The sequence below is a fragment of the Patagioenas fasciata genome, chromosome 2 (genome assembly GCF_037038585.1).
Source record: "Patagioenas fasciata isolate bPatFas1 chromosome 2, bPatFas1.hap1, whole genome shotgun sequence".
NCBI lineage: Eukaryota > Metazoa > Chordata > Aves > Columbiformes > Columbidae > Patagioenas > Patagioenas fasciata.
In genome coordinates this window covers 135,881,121-135,900,450 of record NC_092521.1, presented here as the reverse complement: position 1 = coordinate 135,900,450, position 19,330 = coordinate 135,881,121, and the positions used below count along the sequence as shown (strand labels likewise).

The 19,330-nt window shown below is 38.7% G+C and overlaps 1 protein-coding gene across 1 annotated transcript in view; it reads left to right on the top strand.

The window, feature by feature from the left end:
• LOC136097733 (dynein axonemal heavy chain 11) overlaps nucleotides 1-19,330 on the top strand; it is an 89,243-nt gene that overhangs the window by 35,864 nt on the left and 34,049 nt on the right. Inside the window, 3 exon segments of the mRNA XM_071805512.1 lie at nucleotides 4,653-4,735; nucleotides 6,540-6,680; nucleotides 14,892-15,038. Of these exon segments, the coding sequence (XP_071661613.1) occupies nucleotides 4,653-4,735; nucleotides 6,540-6,680; nucleotides 14,892-15,038 (371 nt within the window).

Sequence of the window (19,330 nt, the reverse complement as noted above, 5' to 3'; positions counted from 1 at the left end):
TCTTCCCAGTAAGCATACTCTTTACAGCATTTCACCTTTGAATATTCTCTGATTTCTCAGTTTCCTTGGTGCTCTTAAGCATTACTATATATTTTAAAGCCATAACTTTTACATGGCTTTTCTTCTGAACTGAATCTCTGTCACTCAGTGTGTATGTAGCCAGTTTTCCCCATGAGCTGCTGATCTCCTCTACAAATATTTGCTCTTCCTTTCTTCAACAAGCTTCTTCATTGTGTGTTTTCCTCATGTTTCAAACTTTACAGTCCATTGGTGGCCATTGTGAAGTCCCAGGATTAAGAATTAAATTTGCTAGTTTTAGGGGAATGCCATTTCTGTAATTTCCTTCCAATAGGCAAACTCAGCTGGACTACTTTATTCATGACATCCTTATAATGGTCTTCTCCTTAGTCCTGTCAGTATTTAGCTGGCTTCCCGCTTTCGACAGAACTTTGCAGTACAGTAGTTTCATGCTCCAACTAGAATTAATGTCAAACACAGGCAGGGCAGGTGCCCTGCATCACTACAGGCAATCTTGTCCATATTATCACTATTACTTTTAAATCATTGCCTTTCATTTCCAAATCCTCTTTCAATCAGCCTTTTCCTTGTAGTCTGTTTCACCACTGACAGAAAACTTCTTTTTATATGTGAATCCAAGAGGAACTTGTACAGCCTCACCACAGCTTGACTTTTGACCAGCTCTTGTGGTTTTTCCTTTGAGGGCATAGGTACACATGCCTATCAGCTTTACTGCTTTAATCCCAGCCAAAAAGAAACATGTTTTTAGGGTTTCTGGTTCTATGTTAAACTAATGAAAGTCCCAGATGTGATTATCTGATTCAACGGGAAACAAGGGTTCAATTAATTGTGCTATCTATCACTTGATGAGTCTCACCTCTCAATTTCTGAGCTCATCAACCAGTTGCCACCAAGGAGACAGGTGGGTTTGGGACAGACAGATGCAGTTACTGCCCCACCCCCCAAATGAAGGCTCAGTCATGCTATTAGACAACCAAGATGCTATTGAGGATTTCGAAGATTTGTAGCACACAAAACAGCTGCTTCTGCAGTTGGCAGGCTCGTACAGAGTTCCTGTTTCTCTATTAAAAGCTCCAGGATTTTCTCATTTGGATGTCAGCCATCCCTTCTTGAGTACTTAGAGAGCTGATTTTCAAGGATACATCTATATTAGTAAATTTATGAGGTCTCTTTTGTGGCCCTGAGAACTAGAGTTGTGACATGACTGGCATCCACATGACTTAGCTTTTCCCTTGCTCTGCTCACAAGATGATGGTGATGGTGTACAGCTGGTTAGAAATGATTCCTGACCTGTACTTCTCCTTACTCCTGCTGCAGCACCATTTAGTTTCCGATGGGTTAAATTGTGCAAGTGTGTGTGCTGATAGTTGAATAGGATGCGCCCTGTGAGACTAGTGGCCAAGTGAGTCTCAAGGTGCTCTTCAGTTCCTTGGTATTAAGATATACTGTTATCTGTCCTGCTCTGTGTTCATTTGATGAACCTGGAGAGCTTGCATATCTGAGATAAACAGGAAGAGGTTGAACTGAGAAATACAGTGTAAGAGACATATCTGTAGTGAGAGCGACATGTGAGTGAGGCTCAGATGGGACATCTGAGAAAAGAGGATTTTTGCTTTCTTAAGAGTGGTGAATGTTACATGGAAGTTGATATTAGTTTTACATTATAGCAGTTCTTTTGTCCATGCTAATTCTCTTCATTACTCAGTTGTGCGACAAGATTCGTGTGTAGTCCTTCTCAGTCCATGTTTATTTCAAAGAAAGGGATGGGTTTATCTTGCAAAACTTGGTTAGTTTTTCTGTTACTATATGAGACACCCTCACTGTAATATTTATTTATATACATATATATATATATATTATTTTTTTAGTCTACTGTCAAGTTAGACTGTTATTTACAACCTGGGCAGAAGATGTTTTCAAAATATAACCTCCTTGCTTAAGCAAAGAGTACTCAAAATGTAGTCAGTAATAATTACGCATTTTTCCTCACAACTCCTGTTATCAGATCGCATGGCATCTTCATTATTCTGTGTGCATGAAGTCCTTTATAATATCGGGAATTCACTGGGGTGAATGCAAATGAACCCTGAAAACATGCCACATCAAATCCGTGCCTGGTGTGGTTTTACCAAACTTAAAGGAAATATGCCATGGTGAGCATCTGGTTGCCTGTTTTTTATGACTACCTTTTCAAGTATATGTTGTATCTTATATTTTTGTTGTCCACAAAAAATAATTAACAAAGACACAGTTATCTAATTAGGGTTTTATATTATAGCTAGGGTTCTGCTGGAATTTTCTACCTAGCAATATAATACAGTGAAAATCACTCACTCATAACTTTGTGTTTTAGAGAAAAGTAATGGAAATTATGAATAGTATGTTTGAATTTGAGCTCTAGAGCTAGCTATTCCAAGAAGTAATATATTAAAGGACTGAGAAATTGTTCTTCTAAACTTCATCCTGACATGATAATCTACAAAGTTTGTATGTAGGTAACTAATCTTACCTATTGCTACTTTTTATTGGATTTAATTGCTTCTGTTGATTCTCTGCAAGGTTTCTACAATTCAGACCCATTGCTGTCCTCTTTCTTATTGGCCTTTGCAGATCCCCTCATGTAGTCTCTCCTTAGCCTTCATAGCAGTTCTTTTCGACTGTTATCTTCTGCTTTGTAATCTGCACATGTAAAATTACAGCTAGGTATTTGAATATGTATGAATTGCAAGCAAAAGACTGGTATATCTGTATTTTTTTTAACAGCAGGTTCACCTGCTAGCTGTTTTCAGGGATATTCACAGTGTAGTTATGACAGTTTAGTCCAGGTTACTTACTAATGTATGTTGCCTTTTTTATGGTCAGGCTTTCCAGCTGAATAATCCTGGTAGGACCAGTTTGTGCCTGGTATTTCTTGCAAAGACTTTCAGTAGGGTTCGCTTACCAGGCTCAGAAACTTGTGCTAGATATCACTGTGTTCACCTCCTGCTCCATACGCATTTGTTCTGGAAGTTAGTTAACTGTTGAGAGGCTTCTGTGTCCTGTGGTTATCCACATGAGCTCAAATAGTACTGCATTTGATAGACACAAGATTAGAATAAAGATTAGAACATACTACTGTAATGTACTCTTAAAAACTCCCAGAGCTTTTTTTCAAGGGGTGATTAAGGGCAAGAAAAGAACAGATGAATTCTGGGTATGACTTAGTAAATCTAGAATTTAGATGCTAGGGTAAAATTAACAATCCTGAAAAGTCAGTATTATCTTCTCAAGGATCTGCAGTTCGTACAAACTAATGCAGCTCCTTATAGATGCAATTATTTCTTTTAAATCACTCCTAACAGATAAAGAACTTTCTCCCCTGAAGTTCAAAATAAAATTGATATAAATAGGGCGTAAATAGTAATCATTGCACACAAACAATTGTTCAACATTTGGGGGAGATAAAATATCCTTCTTACTTAGGATACAAGACTAAAGAAAACACTAGTTCTGATTTGTGTTTTGCAAACAGTCCAAGACTTGGATTTGGACTTTTCTTGCAGTCCAGTACTTGGAGAGTTAAGTCCAAATATGTGCAATGAGAGTAGTGTAGGAGGGTGTAGAAGATGTAACTTGCAAGACTGTGTATGGTTTGCAGCTTTGGAGATGTGATAGATTTAGTTAGCAGCACTGCCATAGCAAGGGCATTTGTAGGAAGCACATCAAAGTGGGGACAGATACCTCTACACTCTCCATTGCCACTGATACCATACCAGGGATAGTATGCAAATCTGAGAAAGTGCCTACTAGAATAGTAAATGAGGTGCCCCAAGCATCAAAACTGCTCACCATGCTTCTGATATTATAATTGGACATAGAATTTTATCAGAAAATTAGATGAAATGAATGAGAGGGAGAGAGAATGTGTAATTGAAGGACAAATGGTATGACAGAGAAGAAACTTCAGAAAACTCACAGAAGTGTCCAAGCTCTTCGAGAATGATGAAACAGACCTAGCAGATTTTTCATGTATGTTTCTTCTCTGATTCAGAGTTTTGGGGTGGAGACCATTTATTCTTGCATCTTTTTGATTGTTTCTTCTGTTTGCCCTTCTTTCTCATCAACCTGATAAAATTTTGCTGTAAATTCCAAGATCTTTCTGTGGTCTTTGTAAAGTTTTAATGTCATGGATTTCTACATGGACATTTCTGCCATTTGCATCTTCATGCTGAACACATTCAAAGTAGATGACATTTTCTTCTGTTCTCTTCTGACCAACTTGCTGACTATCCTGTCTTTCAAACATTCCTGGACAACCTGGACTCCACTGTGTTTTTGCATGGATGTCTATATTTCTGCCTAAATTCTTGAAAATGAGGAGAACATTAACTTCTTGCAAAGATGAGAACAAGCACTGCTGTTTGTATTTCTTGCAGGAGTCAAAGGTCACAAGTGATTTAAAACCAGTCATTTCTCTTGCTGTTGCATTCTTGAATATTTCCTAGACAAATGTGCAAATTGCCTGTAGTTAGAAGAATTTTAGGTTCATGTAAGAGAGGTATTTTTCTGTTTGACAATAAACTAGATCAGGAAGGGGACCAGAATAACTACAATTCAAAACTCTGTTTTAACAGTTAATAGTCCTCTACATCCCATTCCACAAGACAGAGAAAAAATGTACTATGAGATTACTATGCTTATCAGCTCTAGGAAACAGGTAAGCGTGTTGGAAATGGAATAAGTACTAGTAAATACCCTCAATTTAGAAATATAAAGAAGTAAACAGATTTTAAAATGGCAGAACAAGTATTTAATTCACAGTGCAGTCTAAAGCATGGGCCTGGGGTCTCTATTTATGGAATATTTATGGTTCATTCACCAGTAAAGATTTCATTGAATTCTTCTCTATTTTATGCCCCATTTAGTATTTTAGTCTACATCATTTCTCCTTGTCCGTCACAACATGGGAGAATATAATTGCTTCTGTTTGCCTTTCTTGCTTCTTCCTCTTACCCTTTTTCATGTCTTTTTTGTTGAATTTCCATGTAAAATTGTTTCACATTTCTTCTGTCTTTTAGCTCTTCTTTTTCCACCATGGCTCCCAACACAAGTAACCACTTGTGCTTTTCTTGCTGTTACACTTGGCTGTATCACACCCTTCTGAAAAGGGTGTCATTGATCTGAAGTCTTCAATCATCTCAAAATTCCACTTAGTTTGTGGAGCCATCAGAAAGAAGTTTTTTGTGAGATACAGCCTGACTAGTGCTTGTGACCAGAAGCCATTTCTTAACTGATTTTGCTAAAAAGGGTGGGAATGAAAAAAAAAGGCCATAGCCTGTTCAGGTAAAAGATTTTCTTGTTTTTACTTAGTAGTTCTACTGAAACTTACTCATCTTTCCTCATAAATTAAGGTTAACTGCAGAAATTATTGTCTTGTGTTTTCCAGTGCAGAGACATACTGTTAGAAACTATGAGATAGTGGTAACTCTGTTCCATTTTCTATGAACTCTTCTTTCCATATACGATAGAAGCTTTTTCCTTCTTTTCTTACAGCTTTCTGCTGTTCGTTCTTTTTGATCCACTTTTCTCTTAATAGGTAATGTCAATTCCTGATTACTCCAGAATAAACCCGTCACTTCCCCAGCCTGCCTGACTGGGTTTTGCCTGGTTCTTGTGGCTGCTGGGCAAGTGATAGTCTTTTCTGAGACCACTGGATCTTTTTTTGTTGGAATTAACAATATTGATACCATATGGTTTGAGAAGCCCTGTATGGCAAAAATAGTTTATTTTGTAAGAGGCATACAGGAGACACCTCAGTCCTATCTTAACAGCCTGATGTCTGTCATTTTGCTAATTATCTAAAAGCAAATACAATGGCCAAAACACGTGCTAAAGGCAGTAAGCAGGTCCACAGATACAACTGAAAGATCAGAATAACCTTTTTTCCCAAATGTAAGTTGCTTTGGGTAGGTCAAGTGATACTAGCAGTGATACTACTTTTACTTTTTTAGCCTATGTTATTTGAAAACTCCTTTTCGCTTTTGTAGAGAGTAGTCCCTAAAACTTCACACACAAACCAAGATCCAGATCTCTTCTTCTCCCATTGTTTTAATGGGTTTGCAGCACATATTAAAGTTGCAGGAAGTGGCTTGACTCAATTCAGCAACCCAAGAACTGGGTTTGTGTCGCTGTGACCAGCTGAACATGCACCTTTCTGGCTGTCTGCATTGCAGCCAGCCTCTGTGGCTGCATTATTATTTATAGCTGTCAAACACAGAAACTGATACCAGCATGGAGAAAGGGGGAGGAAGCCTCAAGTTCACTATGTTTGTACAGTGGAAAGGGCGTAAAACCTGTTTGCCCAAGGTAACGTCCTAGCTGATGAAGTTTATTAGCTGCCAGATTTGTTTTGGAGCCTCAGCCTTGTGCTGGCCGCTGCTAGGCGATGGTTCATTGCATGCCTTTCTCTGATTGCCTGAACTCGCCCTGTGATTCTTTTCTCTTGCTTTTCCCTCTCACAGATCGTTCTGTGTTCCTCTGCCACCGGTGCCACGCTGAGAGTGCGAGCTCGGAAGTTCCCAGCCGCAGTGAACTGCACCGCCATTGACTGGGCCCCGCGCGCTGTCAGCAGGAGGCTCATTGAGGAAGCTGAGGGGGTCGAGGTACAAGCCCCTTGGTCTTCTAAGAGAGCAAATGGAGATCATTGAAAGATCGATAACTGAATAAGCTGAAAAGAACAATGCTCTTTTTACTCCTTCTTGCATACTTCTTGCCTTCAGTGTTGTTCAAGCTCACCCCTGCTAAAAGCTGAATTTTCACTGCCTAGTTCCTAGCACAGGAAGAGAAGTGAGAGGGGAAGAAGAGAGGTTTGTAATTTGTAGCACTGCCTTTGCAGAATCCTTCACTTCTTGGCTTTTTAGGATCTTAGAGATACAGAATTTATTTAACCCTTTTCAATACAGTTAAATATATTCACTAGTGCTGTAGCAATTGAGGCTGAAATGTTGCAGTAAACAGCCCAGGCTAAATAAAGAAGAGTTTTCCCTCTGTTCAGCAACTAAGCAGGTGAAGATTTCCCCTATAACCACATAGCAATTTCATTTAGAGTTCTGGTGTTTAGGTAATGCTTCATTTTTTGTTCCTGATCAGTCTGGAAAGTGACTTCTTAGGTTTTTCTAGGAAAAAAAATAATAATACATCAGTGAGTTTCATTTCAGGCTTTCAGGGTGATGACTGCTTGGTATTCGTCTAAGAGTTTTAACAAGTTGCTTCTGCTGTCCCACCTGGTTAGCTCCCACTGTCCTGAGCAGTTTCACTGGCAGCAGGCTTTTGCTGGTGGAGTGATTCACACAGGTCTATAAAATATTTGCTTTCTTTCAGTGATTGTGGTTGCAGGGGTTTCATTCTAGAGGGCTCTTATATTTGGGACCATTTATTTGTATAGGAGATTTGTAATCATGAGAGACCAAGGATTTCAGAAATGCCCATGTAAGAATCTTCTTGTTTTCATCGTGGTAGCAGCAGTCCCCGAGCACACCTCTGTTGATACATTGCTGGCATTTTATCTTGTCCTCCATTCAAACCCATACAAAATACCTGAGTCTTCGGGAAATGAAGGCGGAAGTCTGCAGGGATGCCTGGAGCTGCTTCCCGGTTACCCGGCAGCCCCTTCCCCTCCTCGGGGCTGGCGGAGGCCGAGGGGGGGATGCCCGGCTGATACTTGCGCTCCGGCGGCGTGCGGATGCCTCCTACGGGGCTGCGAGGGCAAGAGATGTTTGCAAGTCCTTGTCACGTTTCTGTTTTCCGTCAGCACCTTCTGCTTCATTTCAACAGCTCTGAAGAGATTTCAAGTGTTACTAGGATAGTTATTTATGGTCTGGTGTACTGCATGCGTGTTTTGCCCTCTTGTTAATATGATGTCAACTTGCATGTTGCCATTTATTTTAAAGAAACTGCTAGGATTACTTGGAGAAAAGAGAATGGCATCTGTTTTGACTTAAATACATATTTCTTTCAGATCCTTAACTAATTATATTTTACTCCTTTGAAAATACATTTCCTCATCAGAATTTAGGCTTTTAATATTGAAATTGTTTTTTGAGTTCATTATTATTATTATTATTTTCTTTTTTTCCTTTTTTTTTTATATTCAGGAAAGATTTCACTGATTCAAGCAACTGCTTGTGAGTCTGTATTTCACACTGGCATTAACTGTTCCTGGTAACTATCTTTCCTGTTCTGTTCCCAGCAAGTGAAATAAATGGCAACTAACAAAATAACATGACATTTTGTTGACAGTGAGTTAAGGTTTCTGTGTCATCAACATACCTAAAGCACTACTGGATGCCTGAGTCATGTCTGCATGTGCAGCTGATGAGAAGAGCAACAGACAAGGCAGTAGAATACAAAAAAATATTAGGATGAAACAGAGGAAGGATTTGAAAGTGATGGGAAAAGTGAACCCAGAACAGAGGCATTGAAATAACATAGAAGCTGTGACAGTTATGGGGAGACTTAACCAAGAGAGACAGAAGAAAAGCAAAACTGTACCAAAAGGGTAGGAGAGGTGTACAGCAAAGCGTCTGAGGAGGAGTAAAAGGAAGGTGAAGGGAGAATGATCACAGAAAAAATAGTTACTAAAGGGAAGGGTGACAGGAGCGTTGCAGAGGTGTATTAGGATATCAGAAGATGACAGGGGCTGGGTGGAAAAGGACCACCCTGAAGAACAGAGGGAATGTTAGCTGCAGTCTGTCATTGCCTCTCCACTGAAGATTTATGGAAGGTGGTCTCCTCTCCTTCTCTCATCTCTAGTGCTAGTGTGTTAATACATCGTTTCACTTGCTCCGTTTTAGATATTTCAGGAAAGCCTTTTGTTTGTTTTTAGTAGAGAAATCTTGTTAGCCAGGGCTCATGTATATCTAGCTGTCTGGAACATACTGTAATTTTGCTGTCCCTTATGATGATCATTGCAGGGGCTATTACTCAGTGATGATTTTGGCATAATAGATGCTTAGCTCCTAATTGTCCTTTTTCAGAGTTCCTAAAAATACAGCGATCACAGTTGATAGATTTTGTGTTCATCGCTGTATAACATTGCAGGCTATTTTAAATTAGGGTAACTTGAAGTTAAGCTAATGTTTTTTTTCTCTTAAAAGTTCAGCACAAATACAACATCATATCCCCATTGCTTTAACAAAAACTGGAAACTATCATCTGGATTTAAATGGTGAGGGAAAATATTCACAGTGAGATAAAAAATTCACAGTGATTGTGGGAGTTGAAAAGGAAGTCTTAGATTCCTCGTCTTTTTATCTTCAAACCAAGCCTAGGTACTTTTCTGGAAGATACAGTTTATCCAGGGAAGGAGAGGGGCAAATTGAGCTCAGCAGGGAGATAGTGAGCCGCAGCATCAGTATGTGCTATGAAGGATGCTGTGATCCTCCCTGCTGCCCTGTGTGAAAGTATCTGAACAGAAAAAAAACAAGTGATCCTCCCTGGTTGTGGTGCCTGTTGAAAATATGTCCCATGAACCCCTTTTCACTCAGAAGGGTGTTGGTTAGTGTGTGGGTTAAGGACAAGAGACAGTGAGTTCAGGTATAAATGGAGGGAAATGGAGAGTATCAGAAATTGAATCAATTTGGATATCCAATATATTGGCAGAAAGGAAAGGGAAAGAGCCCTCTTCTGTTTCAGTACTGAAATTGCTAAATTTACATTGTAAAAGAGCACAAAAAAAGAACACTGTGCAGTGGTTCTGAAATCCATGTACTGAGCTTAACGAACTTACAAAAGTGCCTTTAAACCTGATTTACTATAAAACAAGACCTATAATATTTTAAAATAATGTCTGTGTATCCAAGTTCAACATGACAGGCTATCTCCCTTACTTTCAGCTGGTGTCACATATCAGCACTGAGTCCAGAATAAAAGAATCAGGATTATTTAATCCATCCCTTTGTAAATAATAGCACATCTCTGCCATCTCTTTCAAGTATTGTTCTGTTGCTGTCTTATGTGCTGCTTCTCCAGTGCTCAGCACCGAACAGCACACACTATTACGCATACCGAGGATAAATTCTTTATGCTCTTAGTTTATCATACTCCATAATATTTTACAACATGTGGTACAGTAAAGGAGAAGCCTGAAGTAATTTTTTTTTCTTTCTTCTTTTGCCTCTTAGGCTCCCTGCTCCCCCACACACATACTTCCCAGCTACCTCTTCCTTCAGACAAACACCGGCTTGGTTTTATTCTCATTTTTTATAACTGACTGCAGGATGCCTTCAAGTGCAGTGGCACTAGTCTTTTTTGCTCTTTACTTGGCATGTTTCAGCTAGCTCAACGTAACTGCAAAGGGCTAAGATTTATGAATTTGGTGATGACTAATTTATATCCTGAGGAAAGTAAAAGGGCAAAATTCCTTTTAAACACTAGTCATAACTTGCACTGGGTGGTTTTTTTGGTTGGCTGTTTTTTGGGGCTTGGTTTTGGCTTTGGTTTTTCTGCTTAAAAGTCAGTCAGCCAAGGCCTAGGATAGAGAGACTGCATAAGAATGAAGAGACTTCACCCTTACATTTTCTTTCGGATTGTATATAGGCTTATTGCTCAGTTGTCTTTAGGACTACTGAATGGTTTTGATTCGTACCAGCCTGATCTTTATTATTGGCTTTAAGCTACTTTATGCTTTCTGGTGAACTGCAGTTAAATCAGATTTTGTTCCTATATCAACTCTTTTTTGTTTGCTTCTTTTTTAAATAAAGAAGGCTAAATTAGCAATAATAATTTCCTTTGCCTACAACCCTGAATGGGCATATATTGAAAAGTACAATGCAGTATTAAAAAAGAAAAAACCTGGAGATAAATGAATGGCAGAATAAATAATTTATGCTAATGAAATTACTGCAATTAGTAGTTCCACAATGACCCTTTTAAAAGCCACAGCTGTTAATGTCAGGAAGTGCTGTCACCGCTGACCTTATCATAAGAGAAAGTGACAAATTGAAAATGCAGGGAAGACCAGTCCTCAAAGAGGTCTGTTCGGGAACGATTAGTGTTTTCTGAAAACCAGTGTGAATTACAACCAGCTGCTCTCTGGCTCGGCGTGTCTCCCATGCTGTGCCATTTTGTTAAGCTCGATAACAATAGTTATTTTGCCCCATTGAGACAAGTTGTCTCGGGCCACTTCCAGCTCTACCGGAACCCACTTCTTCCCTCACTGATTTACAAATGAAACTGTTGTTAGAGGGCTTTTCAGGGCTGCTGAGTAGAGACCTCTCATAAGGATCATGTGTAAGGAGGTTGTCTTTCACAGGGAAGAACTGTACTGCAGGGTGCGTGTGTGTCACAAACAATGAAAAAGAGAAAAAGGCTGAAACACATTTCAGCTGGAAGCAAAGCACTGCTCAAATTTGCATAAAATGTCCATTCCTGCTGACTCGCCTTGCATTTACAAACAATTTTATTTTTAAGATGGATTTATGCTAGCTTTGCCTCAACTAATGATGTTCCAATTTTTTTTACTTGTAAAGCAATTTATTTCTGCTTTCCCTAAATGTAAATCATGCTTTATTTAGTCCTTGTTTTAATTTCTGTTTTTGTAATCGCAGGTGAAATAAGTATTCTTCTAAACTACCTTTTAAAAGTCACAGGAAAATAATGAGGTTTCTTGCTGAGAAAAATGGCAAGAATTTCTGCATCAACCTGATTGTAATATTAATGATGTAGACTTAAAACATTTAACTGCATCAACAGCCACTCGTGAGCAATTTTCCCAAAGTTCCCTAAGCATTATTGACAATGCTTTGGTAAATTATGTGTGACTTTCCTCAGAGTTGGTGTAGCTCATTTAATTCATATTAATTGATTTTTAGGCTGTCCTTGATTAATTGAACTGGGTTTGTCTTGTACAGAATGCAATAAATAATCATTAAAATGAGGGAGATGTGACTCTACAAATTATAAAGTTAAGTCTGCTGGAAGTCATAGAGGACAAAATGGAAGTTAGTTACAGTGATGATGTTAAATAGGTTTTCTTAGCATGTCCCTGTTAATTTTGGATACAGTACTCTTGCTTAGACGTGTATGTGCATATATTCTAGTAATATAGGTAGATAGGGTCCTTCAAAACAACAACAAAAGAATTTTATGGATTTCTTATTTCATTTTTGTCCTGAGCAAGTATACTATGATTCAAAGTAGTGTAGTAGTATATTGTATTTGCTCGTTCCGTTTTCAAAAGATTTAGAAAAAGGACATTTGAGATTTAATTCTAGAACTACCTCTCTCCTTGCCGTGGGAGGTGAACTAAGACAGGCATTTTACATCTGCATTTTACTCAGAAATACATGACTAAATTACCATCTGGAGCTGTTTTAAATACGCCTAGCCTTTTTTGCTTATCATATACTATGTGAAAAGAGTTTTCCAGTCTCACAGCTGCATTTTACTCCCTGTGATGAGAGAGAAGCCCCAGTTAGAGCTGTGTGGCAACTGACGCAACCCCTGGGGCTACAGGACTCCTCTGGGGTCCCTCCTGCAGCCTGCTGAGATTTGCTTGGAGCTGGAGGTAGATTTGTGGTCGGATGCCTGGTTAGCACGTAGAGAAGAGTGTGAACTGTCACAGCTCAGGGTGGCTCTGAACTCCATGAAGTTGTAACCACTTTTCTGATCAACTACTCCTTGAAACTGATAAAAGATCTCTTCAGCACAGAAATGTTGCTGATTTCCTGACATTTTATGGTATGTAGAGACTCAGCTTTCAGAAGCACTCCATGGTGGTCTAATTCTGCCCTCCTACCAGTTCATGTTAGTTTGTCACTGAATTTGACAAGTACAGATAAGCAGGGACTTGTACAACTTTAGAAATCCAAATCGTGGAATCCAGTTCTGCTCCGTCTTAAGTTAATGGCATAAATGCACTTCACTTTGAATAGGAATTTGATGATTTATGGTGTATATGGGGATCTGTGTGATTAAAGTAACCACTCTATTGTGTTTCTTTACCTATAGAGCATTTTTCTTAAACAAGTTTTCCAGAGGTGAAATAGAAAATCCATCTAGGATTAACTCTGCTTATAGCAGTATAGCAAATGATTTAATGTCTGGTTTTAGCTGTAAGAAGTATTTACTTGAAAAAAAAAAAATGGAAGCATGTTGAAGCATTGAGCTTCTGTGCTGATGAAGGCTTAATGAATGCCAGCACAGAACTAATTAATTTACATGCAAAAAAGTTAAGGGAGGCTCACTTTGGTTTAATGTTTGTTACATGCTGACATGCTCAAATAAATTGAAAAATAAAGTGAGTAGAGAGATTTGGGATCTTTAGAGAGCAGTGTAGGGGAAAGGGACCTGGGAGTCCTGGTGGACAGCAGGATGACCACGAGCCAGCACTGTGCCCTTGTGGCCAGGAAGGCCAACGGCATCCTGGGATGTATGAGAAGGGGGGTGGTCAGTAGGTCGGGAGAGGTTCTCCTTCCCCTCTACTCTGCCCTGGTGAGACCACATCTGGGATATTGTGTCCACTTCTTGGCCCCTCAGTTCAAGAAGGACAGGGAACTGCTGGAGAGAGTCCAGCGTAGGGCAACAAAGATGATTAAGGGAGTGGAGCATCTCCCTTATGAGGAAAGGCTGAGGGAGCTGGGTCTCTTTAGCTTGGAGAAGAGGAGACTGAGGGGTGACCTTGTTAATGTTTACAAATATATAAAGGGTGAGTGTCACGAGGATGGAGCCAGGCTCTTCTCAGTGACAACCAGTGGTAAGACAAAGGGTAATGGGTACAAACTGGAACACAGGAGGTTCCACTTAAATTTGAGAAGAAACTTTTTCTCAGTGAGGGTGACAGAGCACTGGAACAGGCTGCCCAGGGAGGTTGTGGAGTCTCCTTCTCTGGAGACATTCAAAACCCGCCTGGACACATTCCTGTGTAGCCTCATCTAGGTGTTCCTGCTCCAGCAGGGGGATTGGACTAGATGATCTTTTGAGGTCCCTTCCAATCCCTGACATTCTGTGATTCTGTGATCTGTTACAACTCATTATTGTAGCATTGGTTTCTCATTTCAAATTGGTCAAATTTTGAAAAGCTAGATTTTGTAGGTTTTGTAAGATTTCAGGAGCTGACCATAGACAAGCTTTCAAGACTTCCCATGCGATAAAAGTTAAGCCTGCTAATATTTGTTTTCTTCTTTATCTTATCACCCCTATCCAGATGAGGTTAAGAAGAGTCCCCTCTGGTCTATCCGACTAGTTGCCAGATAAAATACCTGGAGCGATAAGGGAAAAAGAAAAAACCAAACAGATATTCAAAGCGTTTACTTTCCATGTGGGAAGGTATTGTCACTGGATATTTTGATATGGGTTTCTTGGCTGGCAGGCAATAAATTGCTCTTTCAGCAAACTGTTAGTCTTTATTAATCAGTCTCTGAGTCTGTCTTAACCTTTCAGCAAACCTCTGCTGGAATTATGTGCTCAGAGTGATTACTCGGTGTTCTCCATAATGTCCTTTTGCTTCTATGTTTGCGTCTTTGCTAGGTGCTGCAGCAGAGCCTTACTGCAAGCTGAGACACCTGGTTACAAACACGGCCTCAGCAGGTGGGCAGACATCTGGCCATCTCAAGGGGGCTGTGGGGTCACTGGTGGGAACAGGTAGGCTGTTGTTATTAAATTCTTTAAATCAACAAAATTCTGTGAGCTACAAATGTGGATCTGCCAAATGCAAACAAAATAAAAGAGAAAAAAATCGGACTTTTAGTACCAAGACCTATGAAACATGAATTTTGTTTTACATTTCAGTTTTTAGGACCCACATGGCATAATCTCTTAAGAACAATACCTAATGACTCTTGCTCCTGAATAACACATTACCTTTTGCCCCGTAGGTAGAAGATCTAAAATCCAAACTTGCTTCTCAAGAGACAGAACTGCAACTGAGATATCAAGATGCTGAACCTTTGATTGCTAAGATCGGGTTTCAGGCTGAGAAAGTGAGCCAAGAAAAGGCCATTGCAGATGCAGAGAAGCAAAAGGTCAGTCTAATTCCCCCATTTAGTGCTGTTAAGCTATATTTAGCACAAAATAAACCTCTTTAGGTGAACAGTTTTTAACAACTTCCTCTCCAGGGAGCATAAAGTCTAAAGAATTATTATACTTAAACATGTAACAGCATTTCACACCGTGATTACCACTTGACCTTTCTTTACATTATGCCTTTTCCCAACCTTTTAGCTGTTTTAATGAGATGAAAGAACAATAAATACTGAGCTCATTCAAGCATTTAATGGATGTGGATCTTGAGAATCAGACTTATTTGTAATACAGTAAAGGTCAGAGAGTCATCTCTGAGCACTTCAGATTTCTTAAGGCTTTGAGGCTCTAGATAAATTGAACAACTCAATTGATACAGAAGTTCATTCCAGTATCTCACGATATTACAAGGTGCAAACCTTGAATTTTAAGGCTATTATAGCATTCCTAATAATATGTGTCAAGTGTTGACTCTTCTTTTTGCTTGCAGTTCAGCCTATTAACATTAGTTACCAACATCTGTATTAGAAACATAAAGGTTTACATGCATTAATCCTCACCACAGAACAAACAGAAATGCATAATTTCATCTGGACTATAAAATTTTCGTCTACTGTTACAAGCACAGTTTTTGATATACAGCACTAGTAGTATGGAATGCTGTAAACTGAAGTTCTTCTGCCATTAAAATCCAAATGGCTTATTTGACTCTGGCATTTTGCTAAGAAATCTAATGTACGTTGTGTTGTTTATCAATACTGCAAAGTGAAATTTTTAATTGACTAGTAACAGTTATTAATGCCTGATTTTGAGCAATGAAAACTTGAAGTTGCCAAGAGCTTTGTAAACATTCTTCAGATATTGATCAACAGGGAAGCCTATACTCTCTTAGCAATCAAAGTGGTCTTTCATTCTCATCGGTTTTGTTTCTTAAAGACATTATTATTGGGTGATATGTAATACTTTCCTAATGACCTTGTGTCTTATCCTAATTTTATTGAGAGAAAAGTGATTTTTGAAACTGACATAAATGAAGACCAGATCAGGACTTTTATATTTCTCTGGATTATGCTAGTTATGGACTTCAGCTTTTTGCTGATCCATATCTTATATAGGACTTGAAAACTGCTGTGAAGTTTGAAGTCCAAATAGTGCAATTAATTAATCATGCACAAATTGGATCCAATAGCTCAACATGCTACCAACTACTTTTCAGTGGTGTGTTTCCTATATTGGTTCCATATGCTTGTGATGGATTTGGGTGATCAAAATACACCTTTAACACAATTTTAACTACTTCATTAAGCAACTAGGTGAAACACACAGAGTCATTATTGTGGCATAATCACATCTTTGGGCCACTTTGTTTCAGGGATGAAGTTCAGTGCATGACATTAATGATTACCATACTCCCCTGTTCATTGCTTTATTGCACTTCTGAAATGTTTTCATTGGAAATGAAAGTGTCATTTTGTGCTACATTAACCTAAGGCTATTTCATAAGGTTGATGACAGTTTCTAAATATTAATCTTCTATAATTTTTGTTGAAAAAATATCAGCAGATATATCTTCCAGCTAAGTTGTGGATACTCTTCACAATTTATTAAAATTTGTCACCCTTTAGAAAATCATTTTGGCTTTCCTGTTGTATAGATTTCAAACTGGATTTTATAAGGTGGGTTTTTTTTTTTAGTTTTACAACATTAAGCCAGTAAATACCTTGGAGGTATTGCCTTAGAGTGAAGCATTACCTAAGAAAAGGTGAAGAGTGGAAGTCACTTTAGGTCAGACTCATCTGGAAAAGTGGGTTCAGTCTGGATGGCCCATAAATGCAGCAGAGCTACATATCTGTGTAGTAATCAATGAATGTGCCACTTCTGAGGTTTTAAAGTAGTGGGCAGTAACACTGCTGTCATTTTCCTGGATGCTTGTATGCTCTGAATGATGTCAGCTAGAGTGGTTTACAGATGAAGATGCATATGCCATTGCCTTTTAAAATGAGACCTACTCCTCCAAAGGAAGAAAACACGCAGAGCATGATGTAGGTAAACGGGTGATAGTGACACTAGCTGAGGCTTAGGAGCAAAGATGGATCCAGGTTGAACTGCTTTTATGATTTGCCTCCCTCAGCTGAAGTGCATTCTTTCTTTATGTGATATATTTGAGCCACTCTACTCATGGTTTGATTGCTAAGGGCACACTGCTTCCAGATTTTCTAACAATTTAGCCATCATTGAAGAGCTCTATTCCATTGAAGTTATTGGTGTGAAGGGGACTAAACTTCTGGAGACAAGGATGAAGAGCTCCTTCATCTTTTTGTGCATGGAAGTAGATTGAGAAACACTGTCTTAATGCTTATCTGCAATCTGCTCCCTTAAATATCTTGTCCCATATTTCCTTTTGGGCATCAGGAAGCAATGAATAACTAAGCATAATAAAAAAGGGAGACAGAACTATGATACAACTTGTGTGACTTAAATTAATTTTTTGTTTTAATGGAAAATACTGAGTCACATAAGAAGCACTGTTTACTGTAAATGTAATACTTATTCACCTGGTTACATCCTTAAAAACTGTGACAGATGGAGCATCTTAGCTGTTCTAAAATTTTCACTTTAAGCTAATTTCAGTAACATGGGTCTCAAACCATGTTAGAGAAAATATAAACCAAACCAAAACTGCAACTGTATATGCAGTGTTTAATTTTAAAAAATATGTTGTGGCTATTATGCAAACCAATAAACATTGGGAATTTAATCTTAAATGCTACACCGGTTTTGTTCTGCACTTCCATTTCACAAGGAATGGGGGCAATTTTTAACTTAGTTATTAACTTATAATTTGTAATGCATATTGATTTTTAATCTATGTTTTTTCCACAGACAGTGTCTGTGTGTGTCCTGTTTCCCGTGTAATAAACGTATGCATGGGAAGTGCCCCTGGCAGTTGTAGAAACACGTTTTGTAAGGATATTAAATTCTTACAGAGGCTTGTTACTGCCAATGCACAATGCTTGTTCCAAGTATTAACATCTTGATCACTATAATATCCTCTTTCTCTGTAATTAGATTTTGCTTAAGCAAGATCTGGCAGAAAATGAGCCCGTGAGATGAGCATGAGGTGCAAGGATAAAGAAGAACCAAATATAACTGACTTTGGCCCCAGGAAATCCTTAAAAATGTGTATGATGATCTTCCACGTATGCAATTGCAGATGATACAGAACACCTTCCAGGGTTACTCTACCAGATAAATTTGCACTGATGAAATCATTATCAGCTTTTAAATGGATAATCAAATCCTTGCAGGAAGTTGTGGAAAATGCTCAGATTTTACTTAAAGCTGATACTAGCTGATATAAAGTCACTGATCTAAGCTACTGTTAAGCCAAAACAAGAGTTTTGAGAAATCTGCTTAGATTGGCATCTGCTTAATTTCTGAACCTGAAATTGAGTACAGTGCTTTCTCATAGGGTATTTCTTTCTCTCCTTTTCTCTCTCTAGTTTTGAGGCCTATGGTTTCAGACTTGGAACTGACAAGAAGGCAAATTTACCAAAATATGAAGGCTGGTTTGACAAATCTGATATAACTACTGAAAAAATACAGTGAATGTTTTACTGGTTAGGGAAACCCCAGTATGTCACTAGAACTGACCATTGGCTCCCTGGTATCTTCTCCGATTTTCTAAGGGGGGAATGAGGGAGGTGGGGTGGGGGCGAAAGTGGCTCTCAAACTCCTAGTGAAAAATCTCTACTTTCTTTCCTTTTTCTCCGCCGTACATCTCTTGTTTAGCTCCAGCTTCTGCATTTGAGTTTAGATCATTAAATGCTTACAGCTTACCTGCTGAAATGGCATAAGCTGTTGAGCTCTCCCCCTGTGTTCAATAACTCCTCAAAAGTAACAAAGTGTCCTAATATTCCCCAGCTTTTTTTTTTTTTTTTTTTTGGTAAAAGGATGCTTATTAATCAAGCAGTACTTACAAGAAGCTTTTTTTCCTGATGGCTTCTAGTGTTTCTGTAGCTGCTGATAATTCAGCTTTTGCCTGGGCCAATGCACAGCATTTTGGCTCTATGTCACAATACTCCTTCAAAAAGGCACACAACATATGTATGTTAGACAAGAAGTTTAGTCTCACATTCATTATAAAAATTGCAAATGACTCCTGATAGAGGACTTTCAGATAATCTTAGCAGCCTCTCAGTACACACGTTTGCTTTAGACCCATCTTTCTACACAGTAGTGAGATGCAGAGATTTCTCCAATATTGACCTGAAGACTACAGGAGGTTTGATTA